At 40.7% G+C, this 21,236-nt stretch overlaps 1 protein-coding gene across 1 annotated transcript; it reads left to right on the top strand.

Moving 5' to 3' along the window:
- The first annotated feature begins 266 nt into the window (after positions 1-266).
- LOC141808751 (rho GTPase-activating protein 6) lies at positions 267-20,121 on the top strand. Its single transcript, XM_074695451.1, has 13 exons — positions 267-578; positions 8,824-8,983; positions 9,126-9,197; positions 9,804-10,066; positions 10,254-10,449; positions 11,684-11,739; positions 11,831-11,981; positions 12,082-12,230; positions 14,962-15,141; positions 15,822-15,919; positions 16,041-16,300; positions 16,915-16,989; positions 17,074-20,121. The coding sequence occupies exons 1-13, from the start codon at positions 432-434 to the stop codon at positions 17,601-17,603; spliced, it is 2,337 nt and encodes a 778-aa protein (XP_074551552.1). The 5' UTR covers positions 267-431; the 3' UTR covers positions 17,604-20,121.
- The last annotated feature ends 1,115 nt before the right edge of the window (positions 20,122-21,236 follow it).

Consider the following 21,236-nt stretch of genomic DNA (forward strand, 5'->3'; position numbering starts at 1 on the left):
TTTTTTTTTTTATATGTTTCTTTTTTTTTTTTTTTTTTTGTTGTTGTCCACAAACAGCTTAATAGCTGAAGTAACGTGGTGTTTCCACAGCAGGACTTAAACTGTGTCACACCCTCAGATAAAAAGACCCCAGACCAGCCCTGTTCCTGTTATACCCCAGGGAGACGGTTTATTGTTGGTGTTAATTTCGTATTAAAGTTTACAATTCGCTTTGGCACCGACATTAGAAGAGGTCGAACCAAGTTACAATATGTGGGCGGTGACTTCAGCTCCACGCGCGTATTTCATAATATGGTAGTGACGCGCGTGGGACTTGCTGCTGCTGCTGCTGCTGTGCGTCGACGCTGCCCCCTTCCCCGCTCTCGGACTACTGGTTGATATGAAGCACTTTTTCGTTTCTTTCAAGCTGCAGTTGAGAAGTTAAACGAGACATGTCCGCTCACGGGTTGTTAAGCAGTGTTTTCTCGTGCTCGCTGAGCCCCAAAATCATTTCCAAGCGGAGGCTGAGGCAGACGAGGAGCTTGGACTCGGCGCTGATGCGACACGATGGGGTAGAAGTTGTGGAGACGCCGTGTAAGGTTGGTGACATTCGAGCTCTGTCGTGTGTGGGTTTAAACTGTTCACACTTCCATCACCTGCTGAGCATCATAGAGTTAGCCACATTAACCAATGATGACGTTTTTTGTTTTTATCCGGAGAGAGCTTGTGAAAGATGTCGTTATGACTTTGTTGGATATTCAGTAAGTTGGTATTTTTCGCTTGGACACATTTTAAACATAAGCTTAATTACCTTTGTGCACACATGAATAATTAATTGCGCAAACGGGACAAAAACAACGCTGTAGGAAAAAGAGTATCCAAATTCCGGAAGTGGCTGGAAGTCCCTGAAGGATGATGTCGCCCACTAAAGAACTGATGGCACTTGTTTCTCATCTTAAGAGAGATGACTATGCACACACTTTGAATCGTTGTTGCTTAAAAGTGACATATAATTTGTCGTTTTACATGTGTTGTTTCATTTCTACTGATATGGGAAATGAGCAAAAAATGTCTCTTCTTGGATATACGTATTGCAACATCACTAAGTCCGTGACTAACAGGGCTCCCAGTGAAACTTCACGTGTGACCCAGTCATGCTCTGTATATTTTAAGAGCTGCGTCACTGAACACCACATTGATTAAAGCCATTCCTGTTGATGAAATGATCTCAGCAGAAACTGCCCTGCTTGTTCCAACCTGCAGATTATTTGGAAATAAGGGTGACTGGAAAATTTTGTCACATTTGGAGAGTGTGTAGTGTCACATAGCCTTTTGTAAGTGTCTCAGATTGGAAAATGATGTGCAGCTTTTTTAGGGGAAAAAGGGACAAAGTGGCACTTTAATTTTGCTGTTCCCTCCACCTCAGATAAAACAAGCCTATGATTAAAGCTGTCTTCCTCCATCAGTCAGGGCAACAAACCAGCAAACTTATGACTTCATCTCAGGGTCTTGACTTCGTGCATGTCTTCTCAACGAGGCGTCATAATATGTCAGGAAAATATAGGAGAACTTGTTGCATGGCTGTTTGCATCTCTTCTATTGGTCATTCTTCATCCCAGCCAAGCTGTACCGCTGAAAACTAGTCCTCATGGTAACACTGTTTGTTTAGTTTAATGGAAACCTGTTACAGGCACCGCATTATAATGGGCTTGTAATGAATACCAGCAATGGGATCTCTCCGTTACAACAACAAGAAGCCAGCATCGACAGCCAGAGTGCTTTGAAATGTAATCACAGTAAATCTAGATGAACATGATTAATATTGGAGACAGCTTGGTGTCAGAGAGGACATTTAATGTGATTTATTAGTCAGGGAGGGCTTTCTTGTTGCCAACAGCAAAGTGCTTTGAGAGTGGCACTACAGCTAACACTTTGCATTGTCAGATGGAAACTTTTATTCCATATAACAGCCTCAGAAACACTGAGGAAACACTTTGAGGTGTTGGTGGAGTGTGCATCTCTGCTATTGTGATTTTAGAGCTCCAGCATCTGAGGCGTTAGACGCTTATGATCGTCCTGTCAGATTAAACTGAGAGTAAGTTGGAGTCATAGGCAAACCAGACTTGGTGTGTAATGAAAGTCACATTCATTTGTGGTACAAATATCCAGCTCATAGTTCATTTTGGGACAACAGTTTCTATGATACCCCCACAACAACATTGCTGAAGCAAGGCGGACTACTTTTCTGCCTTTGCACCCCCACCCAATAACAGCCCCAGCTGCTCAAACTCCCCTTTTATGAGACCTACTATACTGTAAGTCTGTTTTCCAGGCGGTCAAGGCCTCTTGTAAAGTCTTTGGTATCCAGTGTGTATTCATCTTGTCAAGCAAGTGAAGATCAAAAGCTACTGAGGCTTGTTAATGAAGGAAATCCATAGCTTGAGTTTCTTTGTGCTGTGTTTTCACTGCTCTGCATATAATCTAAGAGATCACAAAGGAGTGACTCGTCCTCAGAGCCGTACCTTGGATCACTGCCACAGCCACATGTTGCATATCACTGGGGCCTATAAGAACTGTACCCACTCAGGTTTTGTAATCTGGGCTGAGATGGTAAGTAGAAACATCTGGTTTACATGAAAAGAGCCTCCACTTTTATTCCTCACAGCTGAGCTGCATGACCAGATCCTTGGCTTGAGTCCCTCAGGCACATATTTCTTCCCACATGAGACGGTCAGTTAGCTCAGCACGGAGCTAGACCTTCATGTTTGTAACGGCAGCACCGTGACATCGAGTTAGAGACTGATGAGAGGGAAAATAAATGGTGCATTAGATCTAAACAGACTGTACGCATATCAGTCTCAAACATTTATGTCTTTGGGAACATTCAACAAAGCACACACTTTCAAATATTTGTCCTAAAAAATGTGATGATCATTGAAATCATCATATTGAAGTTAAAGTGACATATAAACAGCACTACCTCTCATCTGTATTTGTGTGTTCATCTGACATGCCCACAGCACCGTGGAGCTCATTTTAAGGGTTTTAAAGTCTTCACTGTGAAAGTAGTGGATCCTCTCTCCAGTCTTGGCACCAGTTAGATCCATTTAAAATGATTTTGCATTTCATTCTGGGATGCTCTTGGCCTAGCTTTTGAACTTTCTGAGTTATTGCAAAAATATTTCTTGTTGATTAAATCTCTAATGTAAAAAACTAAACCATCAACTTGTCCTCAACTTCATCTTTTTATTTTTTAATTTTTTGCAATTTTTGTCTTCATCAAGGCAGCATCTGTCAAATATGATGAGTTTGTAAGAAACCTTTGCAATATGCAATTTAATCTTCATTCATTTTGATTTAATGCACAAGCCTTTAGGAGAATTCCTTCATAAGTCACAAAACAGCCAGATCAGACATTCAGCTACAGAATAAATCTCCCCGTGCTCTGGTTTCTCTGAGGAAGCCACTGAGTTGCAGAAACTTATACAACCTTTAAAGTTAGCCATTTGTCATTCTGTTGCGGTAATACAGTGCCAAGATGAGACCATTTATCACGGGGACAAAGATGCAGGACTGGCAGTAGGTAGCATCTGAACTGAAGATTTGAGCATTAATCTTGTACGAAGCAGTCTCCTAACTTCTGTAAGATGTCCAGGACTGTGTTTTCACAGATGCTCTTATTTTCAAGCCCAGTAATCATTCCCTTTAATTCTGAGGCAGATGGAGAGCTACATTCTGGAGGAGAGACAATTCTAATATTACATTTTAATTTGAAACACTTGACAAAATAGCACACACAGTGGCTTAGCTCCTTGAATATAATAGTTGAAGTGTGCTAATGCAGAAATTAAAGGAAAGACTGTAATAATGCTTTGCAGTAGATGAAATGCATTCTGTGCTGAATTAGTCTGAGCACCATGAGAGGAATTAGCCTGGATGAGATAAGACAATGTTAAAAAAAGGAAAAGCCATAAAATTGAGCTGAAGTCAAATTGAATCCATATTCCAACGCTGAGGTGACTCCAGATTTTGAGACTGGGATCCCAACATAAGGCTGATGTCAAACTCTGGTATCAGAGTCCCATCACTGAACGCTGAAGTGTTGCCAAGTTTTTGGAGTGATGAGAAATCAAATCATACTTTGTTCCTTACGTGTGTTTATTATTAAATTCACATGTCTGGGCAGTTTCACACACCATCATTCCCTGGCATCAAATCACAAAGTTTAATTTACGTCAGATCAATGTTGGGATCTGTCTGGATAAGATCCTGATCTATGCAGATATTTTCCAGCCTCTCATCGTGGGCATCAGATCTCATTTTTTGCAGATGTTTGTCAGTAGTCTGATGCAAGGGTATAATAGTTTTGGATTTGTCATTATAGTTTAGTTTGAGGCCCTGTTTACAGAACGCCGGAAAATGGTCAATTTCGCAAACATTTCGTTGCATTTTGGCCTTCCGTTTAGATGAGACCACGTTGCATTTTCAGTGAAAACGCAATCTTTTGAAAACGCTCCCCAGAGTGGAAAGATTTGAATCCGCTCCTCCATCCAGCCTCGTGTAAACACAGAGCAGAGCGTTTCAGGGTGAAACGCTGACGTCACCGCATGCGCACTCGCAGTTTCAGGTGAAGGCTCCGCGCTCAGCCACATTTCCAGTTGAGCCATTCCGGTCCAGTAGGTGGCGGTAATGCGCGTCATGGTTGGATTGCCGACCGGCCCACACAACAAAACGGCAGAAAAAGAAAGAACAGAAGAAGAGACTTGTCCTCCTGGAGTCGTATGAACGCGGATTGTTTTCACGCCGTCCTCATGTAAACGCGGGTGGCTTTTGGAAACGCGAAGGAAGAATCTTTGCTGGAGTCTCCGTGTAAACGGGGCCTTAGTTGGTTTTGACATTTTATTTTCCATTACAGTTTAGTTTTAATTAGTTTTAGAGCGGGCATTCTAGTTTTTATTTAGTTTTGATTTTTGCAACAAGGCGTAGTTTTAGTATAGTTTTAGTTTAGTTTTAGTTTTTTCATACCTTATTAACCAGGATTCAAAAAGGTCTGAGTAAATATTTTGTCATACTGTTTATTTTCAAGTCCAACATAGTGCTCACTGCTCAGTCAATGCTGATACCAAAATGTTGGCTGCTGCCTTTAACACATGAAAATAATATAAACTTAGTATAAAAAATATAAGCATTAATTATATAATATAATGTTGACATAAATTACATGAAAATAATATCATAAATTATAAAAAAAACAATATAATATGAGCTTCAGTAAATAAAACTTGGACTCTGTAACAATTAAACCATTACAGATGCTCTGATTCATTGCTCCACTACGTTTTGTCGCAGCACAGAGCACAGCCAGTCAGTGCAGTAAACAAGTTTGTCCCTATACGCCACTATGTTGGTGCTGTGCGGCACTGACAACTGCCGAAAACTGTCTAGAATTGATTGGGAAAATGTGTCGGATTAATTTAAATCCTAAAGGCTATTAATATTGTCAAAAACTATAACTAAGGGAATTTTGTCTATAATTTTAGTTAGTTTCAGTTAGTTTTGTGAACACAAGATACAGTTTTAGTTTACTTATCGTTTTTCTTTTCTTTTCTAGTTTTTATTAGTTTGAGTTAACTGCAATGTATTTTAAAATTGAGTTTTCCTTTTTAGTTTCGTTTTAGTTAACTATTACAACCTTGGTCTGATGTTGGATCCAGTAGTTTGTTAAATCCTGATGATGCTGATGTAAGATCTTGACATTGGGCTGGTCACCTAAACTTGGTCTGCATCTTATCTAAAACCTGAAGTCACATCAGATCTGCCATGTGTTGCTCTTTTTGTTCTGTGTATTCCTTGTGTGTGTTTTCACTTTGATTTTAAAGTGTGGTAAGTATCCTGTCCTTTGTGTTTCTCTTCTGTTTCTCCTCTGTTTGACTGCACTGGCCTGTGTCTCATCTCATACCTGTGTCTGTTAACCCTCTGCTTCCCCCCTTCTTTGTCAGTTCGTCACTGTTAGATCAGCGTCATACTGCCTCTTGTGAGTATTTTTTTTAACAGATTTGTTGTTGGTTTTCTCGGTTGAGCCTTTTGAGTTTCTGGTGTATAATAAAGGTGTGAAATCAAATGTTTGCACTGAAACTAGATTTGAGCCAACAGAAAAGCCAGGATGCTGCGTAAATGTAAACAGAATGTGGGGATTAGCATAGCCCTCTCACAATGTTTGACAAATCATCCCATTCTGTCTCTATTTACACTTCACACAGTGCCCCAACTTTTCTGGAAACGTGGCCTAAATAAAATAATATAGTCTCGGTGTGGAGGCTTCTGTGGGAAACTCTTCCCACAATGGGCCATTGAAGTTTCCTGACTGCTGGGGAAGTATTCATCACCTCACTGGACCCAGTTCAAGCGGGTTTGATCGGTGCAATCTGAGCTCTCAATCTCTCTATATTGTTTGAACCACCTTGCATGTTTCCTGTCATTATATTCAAGAGTGCAAACCAAAAGTTTTTGTGTCCACAAAGTATTTTATTTAAAGCCCTGAACCACCAGGAAGCAGCATGTTAGTGTGCTTTAAAGAGGAGAGGGTTGCAATCATTTATTACCTAAACTGTGTTAAACTGGTTAGTGATTAATGCTTTTTAAACTGGATCATTTTTTAATGCAGTGAGAAGTAGTTCCTCTCTAAATCTTTCAACTTAAGACCAAAAATTGCCTTAAAATAATGAAATTTATTCAAAACTTAACTTTGACAACTTCTTCTGCAGTATCTTCTTTATAAGCCCCAGCTTCATAAAATGTAGTATTTTGAATATAAAAATATTGCTTTTTCACCTAGTTCAAACCTTGAATAACAAAATTGCATTACATATGTTACATCAAAATGCTTCATATTGCATAAGCAAAGAGAAAAAGCTTTGCTTCGATGACGCCACTGTCTGAGATGAAGTGTGGGAACCCAGCGTAACCTTGTATCAGATAGGGGAAGTGCTCCCACTCCCATATAGTCACAAAAGAGGAATGTTCGAACAAAACGGGAAGATACACACAAATCTGTCCCCTGATTTTCCCCCCTTCAGTCGACTCATCTGCTGTTCACATAAAAGTACAATAGATAGATAATAGATTTAAATAATATGGACTATACAGACAAATGCTGCCTTTCGCATACATTGCGTATTGTTCTTAACTATACAGTGTTGGTTTTATCTATTTATTCTTACTTTTTAACTGTCCTTGATGTAATCCATGAGTTAGTCAGACTAACCTATACATGTATGTTTTTTTTCTTGTTTGTTTACTTGTTTCTGTTGATGTATGTTCTACGGCTGCAAAACAAATTGCCCCTCGGGGACAATAAAGATTTTCTAATCCAAAAAAGAGGCAAAATTAAGGAAAAACTGACTGCTTTACATCCCATCTGTCAGACCCCTGCTTAAATCTGTCAGTGTATACTGTCTACAGTAAGATGCTCCAGAAACCAAGTGCTACAAGAAAAAAAATTGAAAATGTCTAGTTTTTTTTAGCCTCTAAAAAGTGATATGCATGAAAATGATTACCAGATTTATCTAAAATGAAATGAGTTAAGTAAGACTTTAAGTCTATGGAGCTGTGTGCCACTAAATTAAGGCGCAATTATGTTGTCTTTTGTTCCATTTTCTACACAAATAACGAGTACAGCTGCCTTATATAGAATATTGTTGCAGCTCTTGTGCATTATGTATGTGCTTATACAAAACAAAAAAAAATATTGGTGATATTTCTCGTTGGCTACACTGCAAAAAATGTGATTTTGATGCTTATGTGTTCATGACTTATTTCTATTAAAAAAAAAATCCTATTATTAGACTCAATATGCACTGCATTCACCAGATGAGTCCAGAAAAGTGTCGTAATTCCTGATATTATTAGGAAAATAAAGCTCATTACCCTTCATTTAGGCCTCATTTTTGTCTCAATGTCTGTAATCAAGATATTTTTCTGGTAAATGTGGCTCATTTAGAGTTTAGTAAGAGTTTTAACTGGAAATGAGACAAACACTTGGTTAGATTACAGTTCCTGTGATGTAAAGTCCACTTCCACTCTTACAGGAAACACAAAGCCAGAGGGAACATGCCTGACCTGTCACATTCACTTTACTGTACTTTGTCACACTCTATTTGTACTAGACACTACTTAGCTACTGTAGCACAGTCCTAATTCTCTCTTAATGGAGAGGACAGGCACTATAGAGTAAGCCTTATCCTGATAATGAGTTACTAAGCCTCTTTGGGACATGACTCATATGATTGGCTTGACTGTGGTAGATCAAAGCTCTGTAATCTCTGGCACAAAGATGCTCAGAGGTTGAGGATTTCAAACTAGATTGTTTGCTCCATCATTAGTACAGTACTTAAACTCTAAAACGGCTCTTCAGTGGCGATGATTAGTTATGAAGTACTGACTGATGAAAGATTGAGCTTATTCAGAAACTGCTGGAGTGTGCACCAGAAATTATGTGTTGCCTCTTGCGATTCATTGCGTCGGGAAGGCGAAGAATAAAGATGAGGTGTTTCACTTCAAAAGCGTGTTTGCATAATTCATCTGCATATAAAACAGGGTATATTCTTACTGCTTTCTCAAGTTTGAGATCTGATCAGATTTGTCTTTGCGTTCTGCTCCGTTGGCTCTGAAGAGGAACAGAAGAAGGTTAATGATGTCGCTGTTTTGTGAAGCAAAGGTGTGTGTCAGCTCATGCAAACTGAGAATCTGTGTCGAGGTGGGACTTGTCAGCAGTGACAGGAGTGATCGATGTGTGTAATGTGTGTGTGTGAATACCTGTGTGTGTGTGTCTGTCTGTGTACTCAGGGTGACTTCACCTGGAACAGCGTGTCGGGACGCAGCGTTGGCCTGAAGCCCGTCCCTCTGCAAAGCCTCTCAGAGCTGGAGAGGGTCCGCCTCCAGGATGTGGCCTTCAGGCGACTGCTTCGGGATTGCGACCTGGGCTGCCACATCAGCATCCCTAAATGTACTAAAGCACTCACTCACACACACACCTTTAAACATATGGTCCACAACTGAGTCATCACTTTACACTGTTACTGAATAGGTGGTTCTTTTAATTGAAAGTCTTGTCACGTCCTTTATTCTAATGCGCCCTCTTATTTCAGACCGTCACAAGCACAAGAAGTCGCTCAGGAGGAAGCTGGATTCGTTATCCAAGGAGAAAAGTAAAGACAGAGGTAATACTCCGTTCAGTTATTACACCCTAGTTGCAGTTTTTCCCTTCTTCACACTGAAAGAGATATTGTTTGACACTTTTGGCTACAGCTTTAGACCCAGTGAAGCAGTCATTCTCGGCTGTTTATACCCGAGGAGCTCTGACTGATCATAATCTACAGCGCAGTAAAGAAGTCTCAGAGGGATCTGGGATCTTCCTCTGCAGCCCGCTGCCACAATCCGACAGGAAAGTGATGTTCTCTGTCAGAGAGGCAGTCGAGGGAAATAACAAAAACAATCTTAAGTGGAGGCTCATTCATTACAGCCTGTCCTCCGGCGTGACCGGCCCTCTCTTTCCTCTTTTCTCTGTCTGTTTACAGAGCCACTTCTAAGCTCTGCGCTCCCTGACACTGAATATTGAGCGACGACCACAGAGTGTGGCGTGCACTCAATATTGGCATTTATTTTAAAGTTCAAGTTTGAATAGAAGGAATGAATGCAAAGGAACACAAGTTCCAGAGGGCACATGGCGTAACAAGACTTACAAATCATATTCAATATCAATCGTTTGACGTGGAGCCAGCAGGATGAACTTTAAGTCTGCCTCTCTTACCTCCCCCCTCACACAGAGACTCAGCCCCAGGCGTTTGGCATACCGCTGTCTCAGGTCATATCCAACGACCGCACACACAAGCAGAGGCACGACCCCCCACGGGAGGAGCACAGCGACCCCACCGAATTGATGCTATCCTTCCTTCAACTCACCTCCAGCTTAAAAAGGGCCAACAAGGAGCTCTCCAGCAGCAACTCATCCCTCAGCTCCACTTCTGAGACTCCTAATGAATCGCCCCTACAGAGCACGCCAGATACAGCCCCGCGGACACACAGGAGGGTAGGCTGTGCTGTCGATAAACCTGACACACTGCAAAGCTGCAGAAATGTCTGATTACGCATTCAGTAGAGATTTCTCTGGGAGTTTTTGACCTTTTAGGATATTAACTCAGTGGGTGGATGAGGCAGCCATTAAAGGACTGCACAGCATTTCACACTAACAACAGTCATTGTCGTCTGCTTGACAGGGTGGAGTATCTGTGGATTGCATCACAGACCTTGATGATAACCAGTCTCGCCTGTTAGAGGCCCTCCAGCTCTCTTTGCCAGCAGAGGCAGCAGGCACCAGGAAGAAGTGGCACGACAAAAAACTAGGCCTCAACCCCATTTACCGACAGGTGCCCAGGGTCGTGGATCTGTGCTGCCAGTACCTGGAAGAATATGGTACCTAACCCATCTCTCATCTTACAGTGAATGAACAAATCATATAATAAATTATGGGCACATTCACATTTTCTGTCTAGTGCTCAAACAAAATCAAAGTATATTTAGTAACGGCTCCTTAAACATGTTATATAAAGCTAAAGCTCTGTAAATTCTGCAGAAACTCATCAACTCTTACAGCTGGCGTCTTTAAATAAATGAATTAGGGGTGCACTGATCACAATTTTTCTGGCCAATCACCGATCACGATCTTTAAAAAGCCTGACCTGCTGATACCTATTTTTATTTTTAAGTTTTTATAACTGACAGCATTTATCTTCAATGTTCCAATCTAATTTTGTTAAAATTCATTGAACAGTACCTGTGAAACAATAAAATCTTTCTGTTTTAAATCAACCAATAAAGTGTCCTGAGTTTTAGGTCTCAGAGCAAAGAGCAACAATGAATGGCTGTCAGACCCTCCTGGAGGAATATAAGATCAGTTTCATATGTAAGGATGGACCAATCACAGATCCCCCAAAATTAAGAAAATCGGCATTGTTCGATAGGTGCATGTCTGAAATGAATCTATCGTGATGTGAAAATGTGAGTTCAAAAAATACATTAGAGGACACAAGACAAGATTAAAGTAATGAAACTGCAGAAAAGTCAAAAATTGTCGCATTAAAACATTTGAGAATGTTGGATAAGAAATATTTTGGGCTAAGATGTTGTTTTCATGTCAAAATTGTCTGAAAAAGGAAAAAAATCAGATGAATTCCAGTTCCTGATACTGCTTAAAAAAATCTGGACATATTTTTCTTGTATCGCCCCCTAATGGAGAACTCCTCCCTTGGTCAGAAGCAGAGTTTGCTGATGTTTATGCAGCAAGTAACACTGCAGGAAACCAACCACTTATCATCTGGTATCAAGAGACATTTGAGCGACAGATGAGATTTGATTCCAGTCTGTTTCTAACATTTAATGTCAAAACCTAAGAATGGAATAGTCATAGATCAGTCATACTTTACTATCATGGTTATTAAAAATGTCCGTGAGAGCTGCTGGTCTTTGGCTGTTTTCATGAAACCAAATGTGACCCTGCTCTGAAGGGTACGCCATCCTTATACAAAGTGCATCACTCAATTAAAAATGCTGTTTATGAAAAATATGTCAGCCAGGCAGTTAAAGTTGTCATAAAGCTGAATTTTTGACTCTATATTTGAATTTACAGAGCACTGTCCTCTTTCCTCAGGTTTACAAACAGTGGGAATTTTCCGAATCGGAAGCTCCAAAAAGAGAGTACGACAGGTACAATAACACATCTACCTTCACTTTATACTATATTTGTATCAACATTTTTATTCTGAGGAGCATGTAATCAGTACACGCTTTCATCCAGCTTCGTGAGGAGTTCGACCAGGGCTGGGAGGTTCATCTGGATGAGGAGCACAGTGTACACGATGTAGCCGCACTGCTGAAAGAATTCCTCCGAGACATGCCTGACCCTCTGCTAACAAGAGACCTCTACACAGCCTTCATCAACACGATCTGTGAGTGGAAAACACACACGCCAAGGATAACAAGTCAGAATAACAAGCCGGTTGTTTGGTGCCTTTGATTGTTGTAAATGTGGTTGCCTCTTTCCCGCAGTGCTGGATAATTCAGACCAAGAGAGCGCCATCCAGCTTCTGATATTTCTGCTCCCTCCCTGCAACAGTGACACGCTGCAGCGCCTCCTTTGCTTGTTATCCACAGTGGCTGCACATGCTGAGGACAGCCTGGACAATGAAGGAGGGGAGGTAAAGGAACCCCTCATTCCACTTTAGATTTATCAACTAATCAGAGCAGGAAGCTGTCAATAATGATATAAAGAGTTATTCTGAATTACAAACAGTTTGCAAGTTTAATGAGATTGTGATGAATCCTAACAGCCATCAGAGGGCACTACGACAGCTGTGAGTAACATCTGCAGCCTCTAATTTGTGGAAAGCGCTGAGCTGAAGCGCAGAACATTATGCATGATGACCCGATGTGGGTTTCTTGATTAAATGATGCAAAACCACCACCAACCACCCAGCTGTACAATAACCAGACAAACACTGTGCTGCTACATCAATCATATGTTCTGTCATCGTTTATTTCCCTGTTGATTTGATTTCGACGACAAGAAGTGTAAGAAAAGTGACAAACAGTGCCATGCATACACATGTGGTCTGTGAAGCAGTCTGGACATGTTTGGATTGGAATGTCTGCTTTAGATGATGAATTTGTCATGTGAAAAGATTTTTTATGAATCATACACACCGCCTTTTTAAAGCAAAGCCTCTGTCTGTAAACTCATCGTCAACGTAACCTTGTACTTTCCCCAACTCTTTACTGTATTGTTGAGTAACATGAGCCCCAAATCCCTTTTTGTTGTTGTGTTAATCTTTCTGTTAATCACACGTTTTTTTACTACTAATCCTCAAATGAGGTTAATTGTTTCCCACAGACTGAAGACTAGTTTATTCTTGGCCTGAGTCCAATGTATACACACCGTGAGGGTGAAAGAGAGGTCTGCGTGGTTTCCCCTACAGAAAAAAAAGACAGGAGCCAGCCTTATTAAAGACGTCAGGGCTGTTTTAGGTAGGCTAAACATTCCCAACATTTCCAGGGTGCCAAGGAGAGTCTGTGTGCAGTAAGAGTCTGACAGTTATTATTGTAGGAGATTTTTTCCCCCGTGCTCACTGACAGATGAAAAGAAAATGTGGGGTAAGTGGTTCTGTAGTTATCTTTAATATGGATTATGTTAGTTTAGAAAACATTCTTCTTAAAGCAAAGACTAGACTCAGGTTATCACAGAAAATAGTTTGGCTGCAATGTTAACATTTTCCCAGCAAATCCTTAGAATGATATTAAACATGAAGATGTTTTTTTTTTTTTTTTTCAAAATATATTGGGTTCTAATCGCTTAATTTATGGATATATTTCCAGTCAATCACATTTGTAATTTGATGTTTAAATGCTACTTAACAATTTGGAGGTCCATGTCAGTGATGATCAATGTTGCCAATGTTGTTTCAGGCAGGTCCTGTAAGCAGGATTAGGGGATTGGATTTACAGTTTACAGTTTCATTTAGCAGACGCTTTGTTCAAAGCTACGTACACACATGCAATAATTTAGACATAAGGAAAACGTAGTTGGTGCAACAACAGTGATACAAGTTATTTGGCTGCAGGTGATGCCATTAAGTTTAAGTTCTTTTTTTTGTGGTGGTGGGTGTTGGGGGTGGGGTACAATAATCAACAAGCCAACAAACTACAATTAGTTGCTGCAACAGTATACTTCAAACTTCAACATCATCTAGTAGTAGTGCTAAAAAAATCACAAGAGCTGAGTCTTAGACCTACTGACTCATTCTACCCCTGAGGACAAGGAGGAGAAGGGTTAGATTAAGTGCACAAGTGTTCCCTCAACAGATGAGTTTTCAGACATCTCTTAAAAGTAGAAAGGGACTCTATGGATCGTATAGAGTTAGGTAATTCACCCCACCATTTGGGCACAACAGAGGAAAAGAGTCTGGCTAGTAATTTGGAGCCGCTTTGGGCTGGGAGCACCAGGTGTCTTTCACAAGCAGAGCGTAGTGGGCGAGGAGGAGTGTAGACCTGGATGAAGGACCCCAGGTAGGCAGGAGCCATTCTTGTCAATGTTTTGTAATTTCTCATGAAACACACTTTAAAACGTCACAGTTAGTTAGCTGCCAAAGCTCAGTCACATCAAGTGTTTGAATGTCACTCCAAATCAAGGTTCAGCACTTTATGATCAGCGCAACTTGCACGAAACAAGGACAAAATTGTCAATTTGATTAAAAGCTAAACGGCTCAGTTTCAGGCTCACAAGAAGCAGAGAGCTGTTTAATTTACAACAGGAAACAAAAACCAATTCTTTCTGATGAGCTTTGGATCCTTTTTTATGGGTTAATACAGAAAAAAACACAAAAAAACACGATAACTTAAGAAATTGAAGTATAAAGTTGGTACCTGGATCATCTATTTATCCCTTCCAACAGTTGTAGCTGAAAATTGAAATGTCTTATACGGATCTCAAATACATGTTCAACCTGCAGAGAGATCATTCATGTAACACTTCTTGTCTCTGCAATCAGAGACTCCAGACTAAGGTGGAGGATTTCATCAGTGCTCATCATCCACTGACAGACCTCATAGTACTGAGCATCACACAGGATCAAACCACTGGTCAAAAGTGCTGTGGTGTTATCTCGTGTGATGACAGGAAGCAGGCATGACTTTGGTTTGCCAAAAAGGACAAAATAGCATTGATAAAAACTAAAAATGTGTTTATTTTGGACCAGAGTGACTCCTGACAGACCTCCTTTGAGAAAAAAACAACCTCTTAAATGTTTGTTTCATGTTCTCATTTCACTGTTTTCACTGTATCAAAGTATGAAGTTAAATGGTCTGCTCAGCCTCACTCTCAAAGATAAATAAACTGGCCTCTCCTCCTTTCTTCTCTCTCTGTTTTCCTTTTAGATCACAGGAAACAAGATGACATCACTCAACTTAGCGACTATCTTTGGACCCAATCTCCTGCACAAGCTGAAAAACTCTGACAAAGAGTTTGTGGTGCAGAGCTTTGCACGTGCAGAGGAGAGCTCGGCCGTCATCAGCGTGGTGCAGAAAATGATCAGTGCATATCATACACTGTTTATGGTAAGGCAGGAGTCTTTACTGCAAACTAAGAGACATTTACAGAGTCTCTTTGGCGTTCAGTGGTTGCCTGATAGAGGAGAGAGCGGTCTTATAAAATGTAACTACCAGCTTTATGGGTTTTTAAGAGTCTTGAGCTTTAACAGTCACCAACAAAACAAAGTAGCATCACAGTAAAAGTAATTCACGCTATATTCTCCCCTGAACCTTGTGAAATTAAGTTTCATTCCTCTCTATTAAGTGTTTTCTGAGTGTCTTCATTGTAGATGTTAATATGTGTCATCTCTGCTTTTGATTTCAATGAGGGCAAGGGCAAGATCCTCATTTCCTGCTTCTTTTAAAAGAAACACAAGTGCCAATGTTCTTAATTGCGGTATCTGAAAATGATCTGTTGAGGAAGCCAAAGGGCGAAAAAAAAAAAAAGCCTGTCAGATATTTGCTCTGCATCATTACTCCTGCGTTTTCTGAGCTGCTGTTAATTATTCCCGCTCTATATGAGACAACAACATGCTGTTTCATTTGCATACTGCATCAGATGACTACATAAATACTGGGAGCATGAAAAATCATCGGTGTTAAAGAGCCTTTCACTAATGTTTGGTTCAAGTGTGAACCATTAAAGTTAACAAATCTTTACTGCAGTTACGATGACGATAATTGTATTGTTGTTGTAATTCTCACAGGTGCCTGCTGACCTGCAGAACGAGGTGCTGATGAGTTTGCTGGAAACTGATCCAGATGTGGTCGATTACTTACTGCGGAGGAAAGCCTCTCAGCACTCGTAAGTTCTTCAGCCGCTAAATGATCCAATTAAAGACGCTTTATTTCCCAAGATGACACTCGGGTCAGCATATGTAGAACACATTCACATCTTTATCATTGTGCTTTCTCTGTATCTGCAGAGAGCCAGGCCTCTTGAGAGCAGAGTCCTTCTCTCTGACTGACAGGTGCTTATCCAACGACTCCATCAAAGCATCCAGCGGAGAGGTGTCTCCCTATGACAACAACTCTCCTGTCCTGTCAGAGCAGCTGCTTTGTAAACACCTGGAGGACAGCGGTCCACTCTCAGACAGCATCAGCAGACTCTCAGGACAGTTTAAACGCGGCAGCTGGTCCAAACACGGATCAGGAAGCACCTCTCCTACACTTTCCACAGACAAAGGTGAACACAGAGTTGAATTTTGCAAAAATGCATTTTAAAGGAATAGGTTGTGATATGTAAATCTGGAGATCAGCAGCCTGTTGGCTTAAAAGCATGAAAAACTAAAAGGTTGCAGCTCGCCTGGCTCTATCCAAAGGTTACAACAACAACATGCATCACTTTTATTTGAAAATATATCAATGCATGTACAAAAACATTGACTTTTACATCTTTAGACCGGCTAGTCTTTACCCATTTCCTGTTTTGTTGTCTTTCTATCTGAAGTTAAGCTAACCAGCTGCTGGCTATAGCTTCATATATGAGACATGAGAGTCATTTTGATCTTCTCATCTAGCTTCCTGCCAGATTAAGTGAAATTCCCGCCATGTTTTTCCTGGATTTGATTCTAAATGTTCTCAAAGACAAGAAAAGCGCTCTGTTATCTTTCACAAACAGCAGCTCTTTAAGCGTGGTCTTTTGAAACAGATGAAAGCGATGTGATGTTTTTTATTTTAGCCACGGGTATGGAAGAGAGACTTGCCAAAATTTGAAGGGGATATGTTTTACGTAGGGAATATATAGAGGCGATAGAACCAGCTTAAGTGTCCGTCTTGATGTTTTTTGTTCTCTTCTAGAGGCCTCATCTGAGAGTTTCTGGGACACCTGGCACGAGCTGTTCAGCAGGGGTTTTAGCGACCATCACATCACTGGTAACAGACTCCTCTGTCCACGCTGCTGCAGATGGTCTTTATGTATGTAATGAATGCCGGATGTTAATGAATGCTCTCTCCCAGGCTCCCCAGGAGACGTGTCGGAATCTGAGTCGTATGGATCATCCGAGGGGCTGAGCAGTCACCAGGGTAACAACAAGCCTGCAGGACCAACACACACCTCATTGGGCGTGCAGGAGAGCAGACCACACCCACCGGTGACACGCAGCAGCAGTGGTCCTCATGACCAGAGAGGACAGAGACAACAGCAATCATCATTACAGCAGGGTTTGAGCAGCCAATCAGCAGCCGTCAGCTCCGATGACTTAGAAGAAAGGACAGGACACCCTGCGTGCTCGTCTTTAAAGGTCAGGACGGATGGTTTGACTCCTTTTCACTACACGGGACAGCTGAGGGACACTCATATTTCTCACTCCACACCGTCTCTTTTCACGTGTAAGCCAGACTTTCAAAGCCAACAGCGGTCCCAGCCGACCCCACTGACTGACACAGAGAAGGGTAACGGTTCAACAAATGGGTCGACGGAGCGGTGGCATATATGGCAGATACTTTCAAAAGAGGGCGCAGACACCCTGCCTGAGACTTTAGTCTGACTTCACTTTGACTTCACTTAACTTCAACAAAAAGTGCGGACTTCCTGTGACACTTATTGAACTTTTCTGCTTCTGCAGTTGAAGAGGTTCTGTCTCTTTATAAAGACTGTTTCTTTGAAATAACATATTCACCTTTGAATATGTTCAAAATACCACATACATGAACATGTAATGAGATATTGAAACACGCTAAATGTAAACATATGAGCTCAGTTTGTCATTTAGTGACAGTATTGTGATAGAAGCTCATAAATTATGGGTTATGAATCCTCCACTCTCTTTATAACTCACTGATTCGTGGAAATACTGTCATCTATGACAACAATACAGCATCTGTGTATTTTCCCATAATATAATTTGAGTATTTATTATCATATTTAACTCTAATTTGGATTAAATGAACTGTTTGATCGTCACAATTTATTAGGATGTTTGTGTTTTACGAGGAATAACATGGTTTATCAGCACTTTTAACAGGGTTATTATTCATTTTTTAATTGTACAGTTATTTTTGTAAACTATTGTGACTTTATATTTAGAAATCATATCAAGATCTTTGACATAAAGACAAAAGTAAAATAATTCAGTGAACAGGTATGAAGGTCATAAGGTATTGAATTGCGCTACCTCCTGACTTCACCAGGGTGTACAAACTAACCAAACAAACCACAGCTCTGGATGTAAATGATCAAACTGCATCTGACTGAGGTGTATGAAATAAGATATGTACTGTTTGTCAATACACATTACAGCACAAGACAGTTTATGCACGTCTATAATTACACAAGAGCATGAAAGCCATGGATGTAGAGTGACATAATGTGTGTTGGTATGGTATCTCACGTTCTGTAACAACATATCGTTTTTTTTATCTGTACTTTTTAAATGACAGCAGCTTAAAGACTAATATAAAGTCACTACGCACACTCGGGGTCCAGGCAACAATCAAACTCGACCCTTTCCTTGTGTTTACCTGACGCTGCAAAGAAGTCAAATTAAATTCATAGAAAGGCCACAAGGGGGCAGGATAAGACCAGAGAAGACTTCCTTCCCTCCTCAGGCAGACGTGCACCGTGGACACAGAGTTGGATTAAACAATTCATTCCTCATTGAGCAGCTCTTAGCGACGCTTCATTTCTTTCTTTATGTTTTAAAGGTCTGATTTTACACCCAATTTATTGCTACCCCTGAAGAGTGAATTCTCTTTGATCAGCAGCTGCTTCATTTTCGAGCTGAGACAATAACAATTAAGTTGAGCACTAAATAAAGTTAAAGTACTGAAATTGAAAGATGCTGTTACATTTAGTGTACACTTATTACAAATTGAGCTATTTCTGGAAACATACACAGGTTATACCTGATTAATTCAAATCTAGGGATGCATATTTGAGGATAAGGTGTTATGGTTACTGATGAACTCTGTCCAAACAGTCAATAAATTACATGCAATTTGTGTTTTAATTTATGCTAGCTAATGAATATATCTCCTCAGCCTGGTGATAAACTCCTCCCCTGTGAAGAGATCCCTTGAAATCTCCTCAGCACAGATTTGGGGTTAAACTTTCCACCCATATCTTCCTCCGCAGCTGTGTGAGCCAAGCAGCTTTTGGCCATCATACATCATACAGTCCAAATCTGATCAGAGCAGAGAGACAGGACAGGGTGTCAGGGTGTGTTTTACGGAGACTTACACCAATTTGTCCACCTTTAAGTAGCCATAGTCTGCCTTAATAACAAACCACGGTCAGCTTCTTCACCACTAACAGGCCAACACTGGAGAAAAAAACAGATTCTCATTTCTTCCTATGTGACCTGTCTCCTACAGCAGGCAATCGAGATCAAATATTTAATTTCACATCTTATCTCTGCAGCACTGATGGATGTAAGTTGATCCTCTGGCAGAGAGCTGCAACTGTTCCCAACAGGGGGTCCATCCTGTCTGAGTCTGTCCGCTCGCTGGCATCAGGAGCAGCTGCGGGGAGGACGGAGCAAGGTCACAACCAAAAAATGAGCCCGAGTGTCCAGAAATCAGAGAGCCCCAGTCCTGGTGTTTCAAGGTCGAGATTGATATAAGAATCCCCGCAGAGGAAAAAATAGAGCTCAGTGGAGCTCATTAAGGTGGCGGTTATGGCGCCAAATACAATGCTACAAAGCCTCAGTCCATTTTCTGCCATTTAAGACACCATCTGTGGACTACTTAACATGCTGCTGTCGAGGCTGCTCGTCATCTTAAGGATGTCCTCCTCAAGTGTGCTGTTAATCTGGTTTACTTAGCTGTATAAATTAGAATTTAGGGACTGTTCCTTTAAGTCAAACACAGTTCTTGCATTAACGTTTATGTGCAGGGTTTACATTTGCAAAAATTGAGACATGAAGCTATTTTGTTCCTTTTATGACTCTGCTTGTTCTCTACTGTATCCCAAAAAGAGGCTTCTGGGAGCAATGAGAGACACGAGGCCGATCATTTTATTGATTTGAAAATGTGTGATGCAATATTCAGCAGGCTGTTAAAAAAAGCGAGATCAACAACCAACACAGTGCTACATATCAGAGAGAGATCTGTCTCATGGTTGAATCTGGTTAAAGAAGACTTTTAAGGATGTTAAGTATCTCTTCGTGAATTAAATGTGAACTTTCACCTCTTGTTTCACACATAAACCAACTTCAACCAATTTGGTGCAATTTTTTACCACTGAATGTGAATTCACCTCCCTTTAATAGTGCAAGGTTTTAGAAGCAGCCTCTTTGTTGTCAGCTTTCATTAATTTTTAATTAAATTTCAAGCCTTTCCAAATTGATGAATTTATGCCTGTTTGGTTAGATTATAAGTGTTCTGTGTGACACTTTTCCCTCCCCGCTATTCAAAGAACACCAAAGCCTCAAATCTCATTTCATTCTCAACATCTGCTCTGCCTCCTGCTCCAGTTGGAATAAATTGAACAAATATTTCTCGTTTTGAAACAAGGCCCACACTGTACCCGGGAAAGGGTTAATAAAACATGTCGAGTAATGTTCTTTTTGATGTCTGTGTGTGCAGATGATTAGTGTACACGTAGGATATGAAATCCACGTTGTTGGTGGGCGCACATGTGAGTTTCTCCTCCTCCTCGATCCAACGTGATACACCCCAGCAGCTCGTTTAGGATGCAGACTGTGTGCTCGGTGGGACCTGGGGATCAAGTTGGGTCAGTCTTAATATGTCAGTTGTTTGGCGGGCGAGGCCGTGACGGATTTTCTGTTTAAACTGTGTTAGCAGCACAATACAAGACGGCCACCGAAAGGCACTTTGAGCAGACAGCATTATTCAGACGTTAGTGTTTCGCAACAAACAAAGCATTATGTGGCTGAAACAGTGACTCCCATGAAACATCAGGGATTAGAGGATCCAGATGTTTCCCCTCAAAAGAAGCTGGAAGTTTTATGGGTTGAAGACTGAATCTGACTTCTTTTTATCGTTATCTCTTTCATGTAATTATGCTCGCTGTCAATCTATCAAGCAAGTCAATTAGCAGTAGTCGTCATCTGAGCTTTCTTTGCTTTCTGCGGTGTTGGAAAAAGGCTGTCAGAAAAATATGTTCATAATTCATCTGATAAACAGCAGTTATATGTGAAAATAGTTGAACAGTGAGAACA

The sequence above is a fragment of the Halichoeres trimaculatus genome, unplaced genomic scaffold (assembly GCF_033239565.1).
Source record: "Halichoeres trimaculatus isolate MK-OKI-2021-1 unplaced genomic scaffold, fHalTri1.1 fHalTri1_scaffold_19, whole genome shotgun sequence".
Lineage (NCBI taxonomy): Eukaryota > Metazoa > Chordata > Actinopteri > Labriformes > Labridae > Halichoeres > Halichoeres trimaculatus.

Coding starts and splice junctions, on each gene's coding strand:
- LOC141808751 (XM_074695451.1), top strand. CDS start 432: ATGTCCGCTCACGGGTTGTTAAGCAGTGTTTTCTCGTGCTCGCTGAGC. Junction 8,984..9,125: donor CCACATCAGCATCCCTAAAT/GTACTAAAGCAC, acceptor CTCTTATTTCAG/ACCGTCACAAGCACAAGAAG. Junction 16,990..17,073: donor TAGCGACCATCACATCACTG/GTAACAGACTCC, acceptor GCTCTCTCCCAG/GCTCCCCAGGAGACGTGTCG.